This window comes from Lethenteron reissneri, unplaced genomic scaffold, assembly GCF_015708825.2.
Source record: "Lethenteron reissneri isolate LAM-NWPU_2019-01 unplaced genomic scaffold, ASM1570882v1 scaffold_1449, whole genome shotgun sequence".
Taxonomy (NCBI): Eukaryota; Metazoa; Chordata; class Hyperoartia; order Petromyzontiformes; family Petromyzontidae; genus Lethenteron; species Lethenteron reissneri.
In genome coordinates, this window is record NW_026891167.1 from 39,377 (window position 1) to 61,399 (window position 22,023).

At 47.2% G+C, this 22,023-nt stretch overlaps 1 protein-coding gene and 1 non-coding gene across 2 annotated transcripts in view; both read right to left on the reverse strand.

Moving 5' to 3' along the window:
* Window positions 1-14,067, reverse strand: part of LOC133362346 (neurofascin-like) — a 28,516-nt gene extending 14,449 nt beyond the window's left edge. The window contains exons 1-4 of the mRNA XM_061581274.1: window positions 14,033-14,067; window positions 11,713-11,939; window positions 9,445-9,567; window positions 4,436-4,600 (exon numbers count right to left, since the gene is read on the reverse strand). Coding sequence (XP_061437258.1) covers window positions 4,436-4,600; window positions 9,445-9,567; window positions 11,713-11,939; window positions 14,033-14,067 — 550 coding nt within the window. The remainder of the gene's footprint in view (window positions 1-4,435; window positions 4,601-9,444; window positions 9,568-11,712; window positions 11,940-14,032) is intronic.
* Window positions 14,068-20,396: 6,329 nt separating this feature from the next.
* Window positions 20,397-20,468, reverse strand: TRNAQ-CUG (transfer RNA glutamine (anticodon CUG)). Its single transcript has one exon. It is a non-coding gene; the product is annotated as a tRNA-Gln (tRNA).
* Between the last annotated feature and the right edge of the window lie 1,555 nt (window positions 20,469-22,023).

Consider the following 22,023-nt stretch of genomic DNA (forward strand, 5'->3'; position numbering starts at 1 on the left):
TCACGTAGGTGAAGAATAACAAAAAAAAATAAATGACGACGTTTAGATTGCAACACAAGCAATCATCATCAGGTGTGACAACCACAGCGAGAACATTTTTACTGAAGTTGGAGAGATGCCGGAGTTAAGGGGTCCATGTAAGTCAGAGAGGACGGTGGGGGGGGGAGGGAACAAGGGGAGGGGGGAGCTTTGCGTGTGCGCTAGGGACTGGGACGTGAGACTGGGCAGGGCGGGGGGCTAGAAGTAAGAGGATGCGGTGCCTGGATGTGCGGGGGGGGGGGCAAAGCAGCGACACGATTGCAGCCAAAACAGATGATAGCGCTCAAAACAAAAGCCGCACTGCTAAACGCTGAGGATGCAATTAACTCGGTAAAAATGAACCCGTAAAAACAAAGTTTTTCACTCTAAATCCTTTATATGCGGCTAGAGTCCTCTCGTCCTCTGGCTTGAGATGGCTGCCACCTATGGGTCAGATGATTGTCTGCCACCATTAAGCAATTGGTAATTAAATATGTAAAAAAATAACCTAAACAGTGTAAAATTTTGGGAAAATTTTTTCACGAAAATAAATTGTCACGCACAACGAGTCTGTGTGCAAAATGTCAGCTCGATTGGATCACGGGAAGTGGGTTAAAAAACGACCGAAAGATTTGCACGGTCCTAAGCGTGCAAGCAAGTGAACTTAATATAAAGGATTTAAAAACAGACTACTACCCAGTAAATAAGATGGAACTATGAACAGTTACCTTTAACCTGGTTAATAACATCTTTCCAATGATTGCTCAATTTGTATCCATCCTCTCGCTTGAAGTTATGCTTATGTTTATATATCTGCATGGCTTCATGAACAAATGTTTGATGGTAGCCAGACGGCTTGCAGAGCACCTTTGTCTTGGAGAAAACAATATCACGAGAGCCCACAGCGTTGTAGCAATGGTCAGCAACGGCGGAGGAATTAGTTCTGCCGTGTCTCAGATCTGCCTTGTGCTCGCGGATACGGTCAGAGACATGACGTTTCATTTCCCCAATGTGACAATCACCACAGATGCAACTTAGTTTGTAGACTCCAGGGTATTGCAAGTCAGAAATGACATCCTTCACAGATGGGAATAGATCCCGGATTTTGTGTACTGTATTGAATCGGACCTGGATCTTGTGTTTGTTTAAGATTTTGGAAAACTTTTTGATAACGCCTGCTATGTTTGGTAACGTTATGGTTTTGATCGGCGTCTCAGGGGGTTGTTACTCCATGGTTGGAGAAACAGCTTTGCGAATAATGTGGTCCGAGTACCCATTCATCTTGAGGGCCTGGTGGTCGTGTTCCAATTCACTGGCGAGGTGGTGTTGGTCAGAAATGCAGTGGGCCCTATGGTGCAGTGTTTTGAGGAGGGAATTCTTCCGTGCCAGATGGTGGCGGGATTCAGGTTTCAGATAGGAATCTGTGTGGGTGGCTTTCCTGTAGACAGAATGTCCCAAAGAGCCATCTTCGATGGACGAGGTGTGTATATGCGTGCGGATTCATGTATGTGTATGAGTGTGTCTGTGTGGGAATGGGTAGATTTTAGCATAACAGTTAGCGCTACGCTGCGCTACGAACCTGGCGACCCGAGTTCAATTCGCGCTCACAGCCAACCCCGGTGACAGTTATCTGAACCGGTCCTGGGCCTCCCCTAGGTCGACTCCGCCTTAAATGAGTACCTGGTGCGGTGTGTAGTAAACATCGCCACCAGGGAGACAAAGGTGGCCAGGCGTGGTGTTGGCTACCCCCTTGTGTGCAGTGCTGGCCTTTATCGGTGCTCGCTAACAGCACTTGCCCCAAAAGTCTGTTAAGGCTATATGGGGACTCTTTGTTAAATCTGGAAAAAACATCCCTGCCTCCTCGTTGGTGCCAGACGGTAACGCTGTGGTGAGCAGCCGTGCCGTGGGGGGAGGGCCAATCTCAATCGAACATTCCCCTCGTGTTTCGATTTAAAGCTTTCGTGACTGCAGGGATTCATCTTCTTGGTTCTTTCGGTAAAGTCATCACGAAGAAGGGAAGTAATAAAATAATGCAAATAAAACATAATAAAATAATTCTCACGACGTTTTGGCCACAATGCAAGCAGCTGTCCTCAGGTGAAGAAAGACGCTGTCTTTCCGACAGACCTGTTCTTCACCTGAGGACGGCTGCTTTCGTTGTGCCAGACTATGTGCACGTTGAAGCCATGTGAAGTGTCGAACGATCGCTGGTAGGTGGTCACTGGGCAGACCCAGCAGGTGCCACGGTCGACTGACTGAGATGACTGGTCAATGCACCACCTGTGCCAACTTGCTGTGCTTTCACCATCCGGCGCTTCGCTCGTTGTGAGCGTCGCTCCTCCGCCCTCCGTTGTTGCTGGAGGGCGACTGCCTCCTTCACGAGCCTTCTCCAGAGGCCAATCTTGACACCGCTGGTACCAGTCATTGGCAAGTCCACTCAGCTCCGCATCCTCCTGTACCACATCACTTCACCTCTTCTCTAGCCCATGCTGCACCCGTTTAGCCCCATCTATCCGGCTGAACAAAATCCGTTCAGGCATGCGGTGGCTGGGCATACAGGCTACATAACCCAGCCAATGCAGCCTTGCCTGCCAGAGCTCATCAATGGGACTTGGTCCAGATCATTTCAGGATTTGTGAGCTCCTCACGCAATCCAGTCTGGTTATCCCAGGATGGATCAAAGGCAGGCCAGCCTAAATGTTTCTAACCGGCAAAGATGTTTCATTTGGGGGGGGAGGGGGTCCACGTGTTGTAAGGATAGAGAAGGGAGGGCATGACTGTGGCCGAGAAGACCTGAAGCTTAGTGTGGAGCGACAGACCAGGAAGCTTCCACACAGCTAATTCCACCCAACGGATTCGGAGTGAGACTCTGCTGTCAAACCGAAGTCAGTCATGAGCACACTTACCAGGTATGGGAAAGTCTCCACTCTTTCCACAAACAGAAAGATCCCCCGTATTGCCTTAACAGATTGTTGGGGCAAGTGCTGTTAGCGCACACTTATGAAGGCCGGCACGGCACACGAGGGGGTGGGTAGCTAACGCCCAACTGCCTTTGTCCCCCTAGTGGCGATGTTTACACACCGCACCAGGTACTCATTTGAGGCCGAGTCGACCTGGGGGAGGCCCAGGACCGGTTCAGATAATCGTCACCGGTGTGTTGGCTGTGAGTGGGAATTTAACTTTATCGCGCTCCCCACAACCACACACACACACGCACGCACACACACGCACACACACACGCGCACACACACATACACACACACATACACACACATACACACACACATATACACACACACATACACACACACACATACAACAACAACAACCGCCATTTGCCACTAAGTCACCACGACGCTTGTGCCAGGCCATGTGCACCTTGAGGCCACATACACACACACACATACACACACATACATACACACAGACACATACACACATATACACACACACATACACACACACACATACAACAACAACAACCGCCATTCCCCACTAAGTGGCGGTGACGTCACCACGACGCTTGTGCCAGGCCATGTGCACCTTGAGGCCACATACACACAAACATATACACACACACATACACACACACACATACACACACACATACACACGCACACATACACACATACACACACACATACACACACACATACACACACACACACACACACACCACACCAACAACAACCGCCATTCGCCACTAAGTGGCGGTGACGTCACCACGACGCTTGTGCCAGGCCAAGTGCACCTTCAGGCCACGTGAAGTGTCGAACGCCCGCTGGCAGGAGGTCACGGGGCAGACCCAGCAGGTGCCACGGGTCGACTGACCAAGATGACCGAGATGACTGGCTGATGCACCACCTGTGCCCCCTACTGTACCAACTTGCTGTGCTTTAGCCACCCGGCGCTCTGCTCGTTGTTGTGAGCGTCGCTCCTCCGCCCTCCGTTGTTGTTGTAGGGCGACTGCCTCCAACTGCTCAGTAGCGTCCTTCACGAGCCTCCTCCACTGAGGCCGATCTTGACACCGCTGGTACCAGTCATCGGCAAGTCCACTCAGCTCCACGTCCTCCTGTACCACATCACTCCATCTCTTCTCTAGCCCGTGCCGCGCCCGTTTAGCCCCCTCGATCCGGCCGAACAAAAGCTGTTTAGGCATGCGGTGGCTGGGCATGCGGGCTACATGACCCAGCCAACGCAGCCTCGCCTGCCGGAGGAGCTCACCGATGGGACTTTGCCCAGATCTTTCAAGGATTTGTGAGCTCCTCACATACACACACATACACACACACACCACACACACATACACACACATACACACACACACACACCACACACACACATACACACACACACATACACACACACATACACACACACACACACCGCCGGCAATCGCCGCCGTGCCGCCACTCACTGGGTTGGACCGTCAGTGTGAGCGGCTGCTTCTGGATGGTCCCCGCGTGCGGGAAGTGAGCGTAGCACACGTAGTCGTCCCCGTCACTCAGCAGCACGTTGGCGAAGAACAAGTCCCCGTCCAGGCCCTGGGATACTCGCCCATTCAGCTGCACTCTCTCAATGGCTGCAGCGGCAGCGGCACCCCGGGGGTAAGGGGGACAAGGGGACAGGGGGGGATCAAGAGGATCAGAATCTTTATTTAGGACTGTGGAAGGAGGAATTCGATGCAGCTCTTTATCAAAGATGTAAACCACTAAATCGCTTCATCATCTTCTTGGTTCTTTCGGTAAAGTCGTCACGTAGAAGGGAAGTAATAAAATAATAAAAATAAAACAATAAAATAATTCTCACGACGTTTCGGCCACAACGCAAGCAGCCGTCCTCAGGTGAAAACCAGGTCTGTCGAGGCGACAGCGTCTGAATGAAACAGCACACGAGCTTGGAGCATGTATTTAAGCTGGGTTGGGAGGGGGGAAAGGGCGCCTTGACAAAAGAATATGCATATCAAGAGGCATTTAGCATATTTATGGGAAATGCAGGTATGTGATTAGTACTACTCATGCCCGTGCATTATGCAGGATTAGCAGCATCAAAGGGATGGGATAATGGGAAATGCAGGTATGTGATTAGTACTGCTTATGCCTTCATCATCATCCGCCATGCAAATCATGGAAGCAGCGGCAGATGTGGAGGATGCCTGCAAAAGTGGTGAAAATGTGTTCATCCAGAAGAGACACCGTACAACGGATAACGCCGCACTGCTTCCGGTCCACAAATAGGACGGAGACATCACGGCAATGATGCACTCTGCTTCGCTTGCCTGGCTTGCCCACCTCATTGTGAAATTGTAGTCATTGAGTCTGCATCTACATCAGCAGTTGTACAAAAGAGGACCTCCTGCGTACCAGGCGAGGTAGTCAACATCTCCTAGCCACCGTGATGATGATGAGAGAGACACGCAAACTCCAAATATACAGCAGCAGGCGTCAGGGTCGGGATGGAACCCACGACCTCCTGTAGACCAGGCGAGGTAGTTAACATCTCCTAGCCACCGTGATGATGATGAGAGAGAGAGACACGCAAACTCCAAATATACAGCAGCAGGCGTCAGGGTCGGGATGGAACCCACGACCTCCTGTATACCAAGCGAGGTAGTCAACATCTCCTAGCCACCATGATGATGATGAGAGAGAGAGACACGCAAACTCAAAATATACAGCAGCAGGCGCTAGGGGTTACCAAAAAGATTTCCAATATATTAAACAAACACAAGATCCAGGTTCGTTTAAACACAGTACACAAAATCCGTGATTTAATCCCATCTGTAAATGATTCCTGCCATGCAGTACCCTGGTGTCTACAAACCGAGTTGTGGTTGTGGCAGCAGTAACATTTGGGAAACGAAACGGCATGTCTCGGACCACGTTCGTGAACACAAGGCGGATCTGAAACACGGTAGGACAAATACATCTGCCGTTGCTGATCATTGTTTTAACGCTGTGGGCTCACGCAAAATTGATTTTTCCAAGACGGAGGTACTCTGCAAACCTACCGGCTACGTTCAGAGATTTGTTCATGAAGCCATCCAGATGTATCAACACAGACACAACTTCAGCCGAGAATATGGGTACAAACTGAGCAATCATTGGAAGGACGTTATTAACCAGGTAAAGTCTTAACTGACTGTGATGTTTCCATCCTACCTGCCTATGTCAGCTGTTATTACCGACTCTGTGTCTCTCTCTCTCTATGCCTCTCTCTTAGACCTCTCACATGTCCTTTGGATTGCACTCTCAGTTTCACATGCCCTTTGGAGTACACTCTCATGGTGCTAATCTCTCAACACTGCTGTTGTGCGCATATGAGGGCATGATACTCTTATGCGGCGACGGAAGCTCATTCATGCTAATCTCTCTCTCTCCCTAATCTCCCCCATCAAATTTCGATTTAAAGCTTTCGTGACTGCAGGGATTCATCTTCTTGGTTCTTTCGGTAAAGTCACGTAGAAGGGAAGTAATAAAATAATAAAAATAAAACATAATAAAACAATTCTCACGACGTTTCGGCCACAACGCAAGCAGCCGTCCTCAGGTGAAAACCAGGTCCGTCGAGGCGACAGAGTCTGAATGAAACAGCACACGGGCTTAGAGCATATATATAAGCTGGGCGCATTGACAAAGGAATTTGCATATCAACAGGAATTTAGCATATTTATGGGAAATGCAGGAATGTAATTAGTACTGCATATGCATGTGCATTATGCAGGATTAACAGCATCAAAGGGAGCTGCAGTTACTGCTGCTGCAGCAGTTGCTGCTGCTGCTGCACTTGCTGCTGCTGCTGCACTTGCTGCTGCACTTGCTGCTGCTGCAGTTGCTGCCTTATCCATTTTAATATAACACTATGTATTATTCTACCCACCCTAATGTGTATCATACTGCTATATGTTTACTGTACAATTACGACACCATACATTACTCTGCACACTGCACCATGCCAGTGAGTGGAACGCGGTCTGAAAGTCACCGTTAACGTGAACACAATCAGTTAAGATCCGAAATGGTTTATTACGTCCTTCCAATGATTGGAATGATTGGAAGGACGTAATAAACCATTTCGGATCTTAACTGATTGTGTTCACGTTAACGGTGACTTTCAGACCGCGTTCCACTCACTGGCATGGTGCAGTGTGCAGAGTAATGTATGGTGTCGTAATTGTACAGTAAACATATAGCAGTATGATACACATTAGGGTGGGTAGAATAATACATAGTGTTATATTAAAATGGATAAGGCAGCAACTGCAGCAGCAGCAAGTGCAGCAGCAGCAGCAAGTGCAGCAGCAGCAGCAAGTGCAGCAGCAGCAGCAAGTGCAGCAGCAGCAGCAACTGCAGCAGCAGCAGTAACTGCAGCAGCAGCAGAAACTGCAGCAGCAGCAGCAACTGCTGCAGCAGCAGTAACTGCAGCTCCCTTTGATGCTGTTAATCCTGCATAATGCACATGCATATGCAGTACTAATTACATTCCTGCATTTCCCATAAATATGCTAAATTCCTGTTGATATGCAAATTCCTTTGTCAATGCGCCCAGCTTATATATATGCTCTAAGCCCGTGTGCTGTTTCATTCAGACTCTGTCGCCTCGACGGACCTGGTTTTCACCTGAGGACGGCTGCTTGCGTTGTGGCCGAAACGTCGTGAGAATTGTTTTATTATGTTTTATTTTTATTATTTTATTACTTCCCTTCTACGTGACTTTACCGAAAGAACCAAGAAGATGACTCCCCCATTAACACAACTGACGTGCTTGCGTCCGGGGGTGGAATTCCTTTCCAGCTCAGACCCCGCTTGCTTGCCCATCGCCACATATATAACCTCTTGTTGTAACAGCTCTCTCGCTGGTTCAGCAGTTCCACTGCCGGGTTATATTTTTTTCCGCCTGAGGATGACCGCTTGTGTTGCGATCGAAACGTCGTGATTCATTTTATTTTATACCCACGTGACTTTACCGCAAGAACAAAAGAGTAAAAAGATATATCAGCAGGCGTCGTCTGGGTCGGGATCGAACCCACAACTTCCTGTGCATCAGGCGAGGTAGTCAACATCTCACAGCCACCGTGATGATGATGAGAGAGAGACACGCAAACTACAAATATACAGCAGCAGGCGTCGTCTGGGTCGGGATCGAACCCACAACTTCCTGTGTATCAGGCGAGGTAGTCAACATCTCACAGCCACCGTGATGATGATGAGAGAGAGACACGCAAACTACAAATATACAGCAGCAGGCGTCGTCTGGGTCGGGATCGAACCCACAACTTCCTGTGCATCAGGCGAGGTAGTCAACATCTCACAGCCACCGTGATGATGATGAGAGAGAGACACGCAAACTACAAATATACAGCAGCAGGCGTCGTCTGGGTCGGGATCGAACCCACAACTTCCTGTGTATCAGGCGAGGTAGTCAACATCTCACAGCCACTGTGATGATGATGAGAGAGAGACACGCAAACTACAAATATACAGCAGCAGGCGTCGTCTGGGTCGGGATCGAACCCACAACTTCCTGTGTATCAGGCGAGGTAGTCAACATCTCACAGCCACCGTGATGATGATGAGAGAGAGACACGCAAACTACAAATATACAGCAGCAGGCGTCGTCTGGGTCGGGATCGAACCCACAACTTCCTGTGCATCAGGCGAGGTAGTCAACATCTCACAGCCACCGTGATGATGATGAGAGAGAGACACGCAAACTACAAATATACAGCAGCAGGCGTCGTCTGGGTCGGGATCGAACCCACAACTTCCTGTGTATCAGGCGAGGTAGTCAACATCTCACAGCCACCGTGATGATGATGAGAGAGAGACACGCAAACTACAAATATACAGCAGCAGGCGTCGTCTGGGTCGGGATCGAACCCACAACTTCCTGTGTATCAGGCGAGGTAGTCAACATCTCACAGCCACCGTGATGATGATGAGAGAGAGACACGCAAACTACAAATATACAGCAGCAGGCGTCGTCTGGGTCGGGATCGAACCCACAACTTCCTGTGTATCAGGCGAGGTAGTCAACATCTCACAGCCACCGTGATGATGATGAGAGAGAGACACGCAAACTACAAATATACAGCAGCAGGCGTCGTCTGGGTCGGGATCGAACCCACAACTTCCTGTGTATCAGGCGAGGTAGTCAACATCTCACAGCCACCGTGATGATGATGAGAGAGAGACACGCAAACTACAAATATACAGCAGCAGGCGTCGTCTGGGTCGGGATCGAACCCACAACTTCCTGTGCATCAGGCGAGGTAGTCAACATCTCACAGCCACCGTGATGATGATGAGAGAGAGACACGCAAACTACAAATATATATCAGCAGGCGTCGTCTGGGTCGGGATCGAACCCACAACTTCCTTGCATCAGGCGAGGTAGTCAACATCTCACAGCCACCGTGGTACTCACAGCCGTCCATCCAGAAGACGATGGGAGGAGGAAAGCCTTGGGGAGGGCGGCAGCGCAGCACGGCCGGCAGGCCCTCGGTGGCCATGACGGGTTCCAGCTGTTCACGGGGCCACAGGGGAGCACCTGCAGGACACAGACAAAACCACCCATGTAGCCTTAGACCTCGATTGGAAGTTTCCGTGACTGCAGGGATCCATACTCTTTGGTTCTTTCGGTAGAGTCACGTCGGTATATAATTAATAAAATCACGACGTTTCGGGCGCAACACACAAGCGTCCGTCACCAGGTGGGACAACCACAGCAAGAAACAATTGCTGAAGTGGGCAAAAGGGTTGCCGTGACAAGAGGCTATATAGGTGTTGAGTAGTTCCGACGGACGTACTCGGAGACGGAGGTAAGTTAGGGGCTTCCGCCAGGGTTTATTAAAGCTGTTACAATACACACGCAGCAGGGTGCACAACTCCCAGGGTTTATTAAAGCTTATCTATATTACACAGCAGGGTGCACAACTCCCAGGGGCTAGGGGGGTCCTACTCTAAGTGCGGGTCCCTGCCGGCGAGCTCCGGTCTCTCTCGTGTCGGATCAGGGACTCTGCCGACTCCACCGACTGGAGAGAGAAGCACCTCTACGGCTACCACCGGCTTCTCCCCAGACTCACCACTCGATCCCTCTGTCTACCCCTGGTCCCCTCTTCACCCTGCTTACTCGACCCGTTCCCACAGTGACCCCGCTCACGTCACGGGGTATCTCTTAAGTACCCCGGGAGACGTGACGTCATCGCACTGAACGGCACACCTGACGTCACGTCCCCATTTTACTCCTCTACATAGGTAAGAGACGGGGGAGGAGCCAAGGAGGAGAGACAGGGAGGGGTGGGGGGTAGGGGGAGTGGAGTGCCGCTAGAGGGATTAAGAAACGAGCAAGGAAATGCCGGGGGGGGGGGGGGGGGGGGGGAAGTGGGCGGGGCTGGGAGTGGGAAGCTGAAGAAACTGGAGATGCGGATATGAAGGCAACACCATGAAGCAGTGAAGGTTTGACCTGGTTAATAACATCCTTCCAATGATTGCTCAATTTGTATCCATCTTCCCGGTTGAAGTTATGTCTATGTTTAGATATCTGCATGGCTTCATGAACAAACCTTTGATCGTAGCCCGAAGGTTTTCAGAGTACCTTGGTCTCGGAAAAAACAATATCATGAGAGCCCACAGCGTTATAGCAATGGTCAGCCACGGCGGAGGAATTAGTTCTGCCGTGTTTCAGATCTGCCTTGTGCTCGCGAACACGGTCCGACACATGCCGTTTCATTTCCCAATGCAACAGCCACCACAGGTGCAACTTAGTTTGCAGACTCCAGGATAATGCAAGTCAGGAATGACATCCTTCACCGATGGGATTAGATCACGGATGTTGTGTACTGTACTGAATCGGACCTGGATCTTGTGTTTGTTTAAGATCTTGGAAATATTTTTGGTAACGCCTGCTATGTATGGTAACGTGATGGTTTTGATCGGCATCTCAAGGGGTTGTTTCTCCATGGTTGGAGAAACAGCTTTGCGAATAATGCAGTCCGAGTACCCATTCATCTTGAGGGCCTGGTGGTCGTGTTCCAGCAGCCCTTTTGCCCACTTCACCAATTGTTTCTTGCTGTGGTTGTCCCACCTGGTGACGGTCGCTTGTGTTGGGCCCGAAACGTCGTGATTTATTTTATTTTATACCTACCTGACTTTACCGAAAGACCGTTGGGGTAAGTGCTGTCAGTGAGTAGTAGCACCTGTGAAGACAAAGATCCCCCCTTGTGTAGCCACCCCCTCCACTGCGTCACCGGGTGATCAGCACCACGCCCGGCCGCCTCTGTCTCCCCGGTGGCAAAGTTTACCGCACATCGCACCGGGGACTCGCTTGAGGCCGACTCAACCTTGGGGAGCCCCAGGGCCGGTTCAGTAACAGCAGTTGATTGCTGTACAATTACTACAGCCGGCAGAACGACCGCGCACTGTGTGTGTGGCGTAGCGCTTAGCGTTCTGTGTGTGTGAGTGGTGGCACAGTGGTTAGCGTTCTGTGTGTGTGTGAGTGGTGGCACAGTGGTTAGCGCTGTGTGTGTGGCACAGCAGTTAGCGTTCTGTGTGTGTGTGAGTGGTGGCACAGTGGTTAGCGCTGTGTGTGTGGCACAGTAGTTAGCGTTCTGTGTGTGTGAGTGGTGGCACAGTGGTTAGCGTTCTGTGTGGTAGTCCACGGTCCAAGAGTGGCGTCCCCCCCCCACCCACTTACGCGCCAGCCGCACGGTGATGTTTGGGGTTAGCGTTGTGCCGTCCTGGTTCTCCGCTGAGCAGCGGTAGACGCCCTCGTAGGCCTCTGCGGCTTCGCTGTCGGACTCCGCGGACGCCGCCACCACCGCCGCCATGTCCACGGTGAAGGTGCCCGAGCCATCTCCACGCCGCTTCACGTTAGGGTCGCCGTTCGGGTCAAAGCGCCGGCCGTCCTTACTCCACCGAAACCTCAAGCACAAGCGGGAGGGGGGGAGAGAGGGAGGGATGTGAGAGATGGAAGGAGGAGAGGGAGGGAGGGGTGGGGAGGAGAGGAGAGGGTGTTGTATATACAGTGAGGGGAAAACAGTATTTGATCCCCTGCTGATTTTGTACGTTTGCCACACTGACAAAGAAATGATCAGTCTATAATTTTAGTGGTAGGTTTATTTGAACAGTAAGAGACAGAATAACGACAACAAATCCAGAAAAACGCATGTCAAAAATGTTATAAATTGATGTGCATTTTAATGAGGGAAATAAGATTTTTTTTATTGTTTATTTTCGTTTCTCTTAATACAACGGTTAAAAGTTCAAAACTGAGCGACGTAGATTAAGTCGACATCATAGTCTGCCAACACACTCACCCAGATTAAAAACTACACTGCAGTCACATTGGTGGCCTTGATTGATTAATTACCTCACATTGTTTCTTGTTGTATCTTGCTATCTACGTGACTTTACCAAAAACCAAGGAATATGAATTCTAGCAGTCAAGAAAGCTGAAGTGAAATTTTAGTTAGATCTCTCGCCTCAGGACATCAAAATATAACTCGAGTAAAACAGCACAAATCCCTGGATGCTAAATCACAAATCTTGGATAAACACAAACCAAATAATAATTATGAATCTTAACTTTGGAGCTATCGTGTGTTGACCGACTCTCTGTGTCGTTTTACATAACATTTCGATACTTTGCTAGGTTATTTAATTTTAGTGTGTCTCTTTCTCCCCCTAAGCCTGCTCACTCCTTTTTGTTATACTCATTGACATGTAAATTTCGTCTCTAACCCCCTCCCTCTCGCTGCCTCCGCCCCCCTCTGTCTATTTAAGGCCACCCCACAGAGACGATCACCCCTCTCTGTACCTGTGTTGCCCGCTCTGTGTATCTTGGTGATATCTGTCTGCTTATATGTCTGTCTATAATTTTTTCTGGTTAGATTTTATGTCGCTATTTCATTATACCTGATGATGATTGCTTGTGTTGCAATCGAAACGTCGTATGCTATTATTTAATTTATTATTTTTTCTTTATACGTGACTTTACCGAAAGAACCAAAGAATAATAATTATGAAGTATTCGACCAAGAGTCAACCACAAGGATAAACAAGGCGGAACAGGTCCATCACCCATAACCAAGATAAAATGTATCCCATAGAGAGAGAGAGAGCCTCTGTGAACACTGCTGCAGACATACCTTGAGTCACTTACAGAATCAGAACTACACAAGCGGTACGGTATCAAGCCATGAGAGGTCAAATAATCTTCTTGGTTCTTTCGGTAAAGTCACGTAGAAGGAAAATAATAAAATAATAATAAAACATAATAAAATAATAAACATGAAACATAATAAAATAATAAAAATAAAACATAATAAAATAATAAATATTAAACATAATAAAATAATAATAAAACATAATAAAATAATAAACATAAAACATAATAAAATAATACAAATAAAACATAATAACATTTCGATGTAAAGCTTTCGTGACTGCAGGGATTCATCTTCTTGGTTCTTTCGGTAAAGTCACGTAGAAGGGAAATAATAAAATAATAAAAAATAATAAAAATAAAACATAATAAAATAATTCTCACGACGTTTCGGCCACAACGCATAAGTACATAAATTTGCATACTTTCGGTTAATTCGACATTTTAACATTTTCATTTAATTTTTATTATTTTTTCTTCGAGATTTGAAGCTTTCGTGACTGCAAGGATTCATACTCTTAGTTTTTTCGGTAAAGTCACGTAGGTAAAAAAAAGTGAAATTAAAATTAATAAAAATAAAAGAATAAAAATCACGGTCACAGCAAATTATCTGTATCAAGATATATCTGTATCACTTGATACAGATATATTTTGCTGTGACCGTTTCACCTGAAGACGGAAGCTTGTGTTGCCTCCGAAACGTCGTGATTCTTGTTCCTTTATTTTTATTAATTTTATTTCATTTTTTACCTACGTGACTTTACCGAAAAAACTAAGAGTATTTTATTATTTTATACAAATTTCAAAACCCGACATATACAACAACAAGGGAGGTGGGGAGGTAGCGTACTTGGGCGTTGGGTTGCCATGAGCCTCACACTCCATGACGATCTCGCCCTGCGGGTCCACTACGTAATCCTCCGGCGAATACCGGGTGATGAACGGAGGGCGAGTACCTGCCAGAGATTGATGGGTTAACAAAGCTGTGGCTGCAGCAGTGGCAATAGCAGATTCACACCAACACAGCCAATTCGCGCGGCTTAACGATTTTCAATCAACATGCTAATCTCTCACTAACATGCCAATTTGCACCTGGCAGCCCTTTGATTGGTGGAATACCAACCGCTGTCGGGTTTGCTGCCCACCACTTGCATTGCCATTGGCTGCTGATATTTGGGCGAAGCCCATTTGAAACCCTTACAAAGAGTTTGCCTTGGAAGCTAACCCTCCTTATCCTGAAGACGACCGCTTGTGTTGCGATAGAAACGTCGTAAAATTTCGATTTAAAGCTTTCGTGACTGCAGGGATTCATCTTCTTGGTTCTTTCGGTAAAGTCACGTAAAATGGAAATAATAAAATAATAAAAATAAAACAATGAAATAATTCTCACGACGTTTCGGCCACAACGCAAGCAGCCGTCCTCAGGTGAAGAACAGGTCTGTCGAGAAGACATTCAGACGCTGTCTCCCCGACAGACCTGTTCTTCACCTGAGGACGGCTGCTTGCGTTGTGGCCGAAACGTCGTGAGAATTATTTTATTATGTTTTATTTTTATTATTTATTGGTTTGCTTCTACGTGACGACTTTACCGAAAGAACCAAGAAGATGAATCCCTGCAGTCACGAAAGAAGCTTTAAATCGAAATTTGATTGTTTTATTTTTATTTTTTTATTATTTCCATTCTACGTGACTTTACCAAAAGAACCAAGAAGATGAAACGTCGTAGTTTAAGTTTTTTGCTATTTTCTTTGAACCTATCTACGCGACTTTACCGAAAACCCCAAAGAATATGAATTCCTGCAGTCACGAAAGCTTCAAGTCAAGATTTAGTTGATAGTCTTTAGTGGACGATTTGGTGGGTGTAGCGTTGAGAGGGGGCATCGTCTCAAGGGGGGTAGCGGTGCAGTTTGCTACTCACGGTCACGGGGCAGGGCGTGGCGGTGGTCACCCAGCACAGCCAACAACAACAACGCCAGAAGAAGGGCGGTGATGGGGAAGGCCTCCATCAGGGGGGGGGGGGGGGGGGGGACAGATGGTCAGACCGGGGGCTTCCTTCACTTGGCTAGGAGGAGGGCGTAGAAGGGAGGGAGCAGAGTAGGAGGGGGAGCAGGAGGAATTAGAAGCATTTAAACTGCAAGAGGATGAATCCGAAGCGCTATAAAGCTCTTTTTCACACATGTCCAGCTGGGACACTGGGTCAGAACATGACAACAAACACAATACAAAAACACGGTGTGAGTGCAGAGTACAGTAAGAGTAAACAAATCACTTTACAAATATCTACATATATATTAAAGGCAAAGTTGTGAATATTATGTGTCTGTTCAAAATGTTTAGCGTATTTCCCGACATGCAACGAACTGGAAATTTGCCATGTGGGTGCTTTACTTTCCAGACTGTACACCGTGCAGAAATTATTAAAAATACACTTTTTGGGGGGGGGGGGGAGCTCAATAATGCAGAGATTTTTTTGCACAGCAAGTGAACTGTGACGTCACATCTGTCACGTGACCCACGCATGTGTAGCGCAGTGGTCAGCGCTACGCCGCGCTACGAACCCGGCGACCCGAGTTCGATTCCCGCTCACGGCCACCAACGGTGACGATTATTTGAACCGGTCCTGGGCCTCCCCTAGGTCGACTCAGCCTCAAACGAGTAACTAGTGTGGTGTGTGAACATCGCCACTGGGGAGACAAAGGCGGCCGGGTGTGGTGAATCCAAGTCCCGGGCGAAGCCGGGGGTAGTCCAGCTAGTATACTAATAAAACTAGCCAATGTTTGATGTTGCAGTATAGACAAAACACGGCACTCTAAACGCATGTTTCTAAATGCTGAGGGAAAAACCGGAGGACCCGGAGTAAATTCCACGTGACCACGGGGAGTGAGGCACGTCAACTCCAAATATACAGCAGGTAGTGTCAGTTGGTATCAAACCCACCACCTCCAGTACACCAGGTGACAACTGTGCCAGGTTACACATTCCTGCGGAGGGAGCTGGTAGGAACGTTGGGTTGCTCGGTCAATGGCCTGCAGGGTCAACGGCGGCGTGGTGTATTCCGCAAATATGGCCGACTGTGAGGGCGGGCACAAGCCGGCGTGAGTAGGTTAAACGTTGAGTTTTATAAGGGCACCACGGGGTGACCAGCCCCTCCCCACCCAGCCCCTCCCTCCCCACCCAGCCCCACCCCTCCCACCCCCCACCCAGCCCCTCTCTACCCAGCCCCTACCCTTCCCACCCCCCACCCAGCCCCTCCCCACCCAACCCCTCCCTGCACGACGGACGGACACAATAATCCCCTGTGGGCTGGTGCAACCAGTGGGTTCCTACCAGTCAAAGACCTCCTTTGCAAGGGACACTTGGATGCACGCTCATAGTTGATGGTCACGTGCTCCTGCGTTGAGCAGCAGAATGTTTACATTTCACATCGGCTGCATTTCATCCAGTGGCACCGATTTTTGAAACCAGATCAACAATAAGCAAAACCCGTAAAAACAAAGTTTTTCACTATAAATCCTTTATATGCGTGGCTGCTAGAGTCATCTCATCCTCTGGCTTGGGATGGCTGCCACCTATGGGTCAGATGATTGTCTGCCAGTATTAAACAATTGGTAATTAAATATTTAATTTGTTTTCCCTAAGAAGTGTAAAATTTTAGAAATTATTTTTTCACAAACATTACTTGTCTCGCACGAGTCTGTGTGCAAAATGTCAGCTCGATTGGATCACGGGAAGGGGGTTAAAAAACGACCAAAAGATTTGCACGGTCGTAAGCAAGCAAGCAAGCACGCAAGCACGCAAGCAAGCGAACTTAATATAAAGGATTTAAAAACCAACATTGACTATCCCCAGCAAACAGGGCAACGCTGCATCAGCCACAGCTCCAGGTTTCTCCCATCACTTAAAGAGCCCCCGAGTGAGAACACCCTGCAGGATAGAGAGAGACCAACACAGCACTTGCACGTCTGCGCGAGTGCTGTGTGGTGTGAAACAATTGCCACGGGGGGAAATATCAAGTTACATTTCGATTTAAAGCTTTCGCGACTGCAGGGATTCATCTTCTTGGTTCTTTCGGTAAAGTCACGTAGAATGGAAGTAATAAAATAATAAAAATAAAACGTAATAAAATAATTCTCACGACGTTTCGGCTACAACGCAAGCAGCCGTCTTCAGGTGAAGAATGAGACACTGCCGAGCTTGGCGCTTTAACAAAAGAATGTGCAGATTCCTCTTGATATGCACATTATTTTGTTAAGGCTCTCTTCTTCTTCCACCTCCAACCCAGCTTATATACAAGCTCCTAGCTTGGCAGTGTCTCATTCTTCACCTGAAGACGGCTGCTTGCGCTGTGGCCGAAACGTCGTGAGAATTATTTTATTATGTTTTATTTTTATTATTTATTACTTCCCTTCTACGTGATGACTTTACCGAATAACCAAGAAGACAAATATCAAGTTGGCAAGGCCTCAACACGTCACTCACCGGCGCAACGCTGCGTAGATGTCTGGGGGGGGGGGGGGGGGTCTTGAGCTCTTTTCTGTGTCCTCATGTGGTGGGGGTGGCGGAAATCCAACGTTTCGTGCCTCTACCACAGGCAGGCGAACGCGTGCGGCTGTGATCGCGTGGAGCCTTGGCAGAGCGCTTTTAGAAAACGTAGCGCGGATAGGAGAACACGTGAGCGCGAATCACAATCTGTAGAATTGATAAGCACCGCCCATTGACAGCACTGCCCATGGAGTGACGTAGGTAGACACGTGCTACAGGCAGCAGGAACAATGTCCACACTGCTGCCCACCAGGGATCACGTGTCTGTCTGACTGTCTGTCGTGCATAAATAAATATATAATACACACAGCTCTTTGATTGGTGGAGACCTACTGCCGGGTACGGAGAGGGGAGGGGCCTGAGGGAGGGGGGGGGGTCAGGGGAGGGGCCTAAGGGAGGGGGGGTCAGGGGAGGGGTCTAGGGGAGGGGCCGATAGTGAAGGGGGCTGGCTACCTGGCTACCTCAAGTCACGTGATCTTGTACACAGCAGGTAGGAACAGCAGTTCCACACTGCTGCCCACCAGGGATTATTTGTCTGTCTGTCGTGCATGGCCCCTCCCAAACACGTACGCTCTCGGATTGGTTGAAGTGCGTCACGTGACCACGAGCCAGCAGCCAACCAGAGGTGCGCCCCTCCCGGATTGGTTGAGCCAAGTTCCTACCTGCCCACTCCGAAGGAACGTGTCTTCGGTAAAGTCACGTGGGTAGAAGTAAAACAAAATCAATCACGGCGTGTCGACAGCAACACAAGCCTCGTGCTGCTGGCAGCAGACATCGCGGCAATCGCGACTTTCACCTGAACACGATCGCTTGTGTTGCTATCGAAACGTCGTGATAATGTTTCTTCATTTCTACCCACGTGACTTTACCGAAAGAAGCAAAGAGTCTAGATTCCTGCAGTCACGAAAGCTTCAAATCAAGAATGTTTCAGCTTCTATGGCAGCCTGAACAGTGAGTCAACATTGAGTCCTGTCCCCCCAAAATCACTCCGCATGACAATTACTAAATCTGCAATCACTGATCTGAATTTCAACATCGTGCTGAATTACTAGATGCCACAGTTACACCTGCCCATGTCCCCTCTGCCGTTTGGCTCGATTTGCCTTCACTTTTTCTCAGTTTTCACTCGTGTCATGAAACTAGTTCATAAGGTGGTTCCTGGTGTAATGGTTAGCACTCAGGAATCTGAATACTGCAATTTGATCAAATCTTAAATTTAATAAAATCTTAAATTGATAGGTTTTTCATGAAAATCATGAGATTTGCGTTTTGATTTTGACTCAACATGATTCAGTTTCTAAGACATCCTGCTTGCTCAGTGAAAAGTGAGAGAAATTAGCTCCATTGTTATGTTCCAGGATGACACCTGCCCATATCCCTCGTGTCGTGTGTCGCAACTCTCTTTCCTGTCCCACTCGTGTCGTCGTGTTTACGAGGTGCTTCCGTTGTGTTATAGTTCGCCCTCAGGGCTCTGAATCCTGCAATTTGAGTTCCAGTCTCAGCGGGTTCATCCAAAACGTTGGCATACGTTTGCAAAACGTACAATGTTTTAATCTTGAGTTGAAGCTTTCGTGACTGCAGTATGGATTCCAATGTTTCGTTCCATCATTATGAAAATCACGAGTTTTCAGTTTTGTTTATTTTAACTTGTGATGGAAAGAGTCTTTATTATAATGGCTATTGGAAACGTGTCATAACGTGTGTTTGACCGGGGAATGTACAGCTCAGATTCTTTAGTTTATCACGATGAGAGGAACGTTTGGGTGACTGGAACAAGCCACATGGAGGAGTCAATGAGGTATTTCCTTAAAGAAGAATCATTTTGATATTTGGGCCTCCCAGACAAGCACGAGTATTTACATTGAATACAGTCACAATAATAATATTACTGTCTAAACCAACTAACTTCTTAAACTTCTAACCGTGGCCTTTTCATTAAAATAATATTTCCCTTTTATCAAAGATCCTCTTTCAAAAGGGTACTGCTTTGGGATGTTTGAAAAATGGTAAGAAACCAGTGTACAGAGAAAACCCATGCAATACGAGGAGGGAAATACCCAAAGTTCAGCTAAATTTAGATTCAATTAATTTCTGTACTAACATCTCCATAGCACCTTCGCTTGTGCATTCAATGGATCATTACTCGACACATGCAAATACACCATGACACATGCAACTACATAACTTCACACGCAACTTCACCATTATACATGCAAACGCATAATTTCACATGCAGATGCGTACCCAGGAGGTGACTTGGCCTCATAACTACATTCGAGAGGACAAAAAGCTGAACATTTGATTTTGATCCAGTCAGCTTATGCAATTGAATTTTTGATTTTCTTTTTTACTAAAACTTAAAATAAGTTTCTTTGTCGGTAAAAAAACTTAATTCTAGATTTGAAGCTTTCGTGACTGCAAGGATTCATGCTTATAGGTTTTTCGGTAAAGTCACGTAGGTAGAAAAGAAATAATAATAATAATAAAATAATAAAAAAACCACATTTATTTATTTCTATTATTATTTACATTAATTATTTTTTTTACCTACGTGACTTTACCGAAAAATCTAAGAGTATAACAAAAACTTAACTTGGAGCTTTCGTGACTGCAGGAATTCTCTTTGGTTCTTTCGGTCAAGTCACGTGTAAAGAGAAAAAATAATTATTCTTAGGTCCCACCGAGATTTGAACTCGGATCGCAGGATTCAGAGTCCTGAGTGCTAACCATTACACCATGGAACCCCCACGTAGAGCTGCCTCATTGCACAACCTCTTGGCAGCAGCTGCTGAGCCCACATTTAGAAAAGTGTTTTCTGAGAACCGAGCCATCTGCACTTGCTCCTGACACCGCATATCCTTTCTGTACTGCCATCTCCTGGCCAGTTTCACAAAGATAATTCATTTTAATATCAAACACGTGAAGGGGCATTACTTTTCCATGAATTCATTTGAAAACGTTAACTCAAAATTTTTATTATTTTATTGAGTTTTATTTTGAGTTATTTTTATGGAACTCTCCATTTAAAACGCTACTAAAAATGTTTACACCTGGCACAATCACAGGGGCTACCAACAGAAACCGCACGTGACATGAGTGCACACTCATCAAGAAATCAACGCACTCACCATTGGCTCCATCTCTCGGGTGCTATTCAGAAAAATATTCAATTAGTCCAACGTGAGATGATTTTCTCTTTGCAACCCTTGAATCTTGAGTTCAAGTTTCAGCGTGACCTCTTGGTTTTATATTTTACGCTAAGTTCAAAAAAAGGTTGGATTTTTAATTTAAATCTAGTTAAGTCTTGCTGGATCGTGATAAAGTGTCACTATTTTCGTCTTGATAATTGGTTTTTTACCCTTTTATCTGGCAACAAAACTGACACCTTTTTTTACGAGGAGTCATGTTTGCATAGACCACAATACCTGCAGTCATAATGCAAACAAAAAACACAACTCTGATAATGTATGTGCACTGTCCTTGAAGTTGATTGGTCCACACCCGAGACAGCTTTCCTTAGAGTCGAGTCTCACATGTGGGTTGGACCAGATGACGCCAAAAGGCGTCTTCTCGAATTAGTTCAACGCAGTAAGCCCCCTTTTGACGTGCTAATATATTCCTGACCAGGAGATGCCAGTAGAGCAATGGGTTACATCTAAATGTGTTGAGCTTTTGAGTCTTACTCCCTCCGATCTTGGGTTTTCTCCAGGCTCTCTGGTGTCCTCTCACTTGCCAAACAACAACAACAACACGATTGGCCACAACATTCATTTGCTAGGGGGGGGGGGGTCTTAGTTCAAACTTTGGTGGTGCCTGAGAATAGTAATGTTTCACAGCTGGAGTTCGACATTGCTCTGTAAAGTTTCATCAATAACCGCAATTACTTTTTCTGATTAGAACCTTTGTCGGATTAATTACTAGCATTGGTTCGTCCTCAAGCACTCGTCAAAGAATCAGGATGTAAACGTTTGCTACACTTAGGCTGAGCAACTTCTGCCAAAAGTTTGTGGTGTCAGTGGTGTCGTGGTTAGCACTCAGGGCTTTGATTCCTGTACCCTGGTATCTCAAATTGCAATGAAACCGGCAGTAATTAATTTTATTAACATAATGTAGCTCGAGACACTGCCGAACAGAGATCACATTGCATGGCGATGCGGTGTGATGGTCCTATGATGTCATGGTTTGCTCTCAAGACCAGTGGCGGCTCCTGCAAAATCTCTCAGGGGGGGCAAATGTCTGGATGATTGATAAGGATAAGGTCCACCGATGCAATAAATAAATTAACAGCTTAAGCATGTA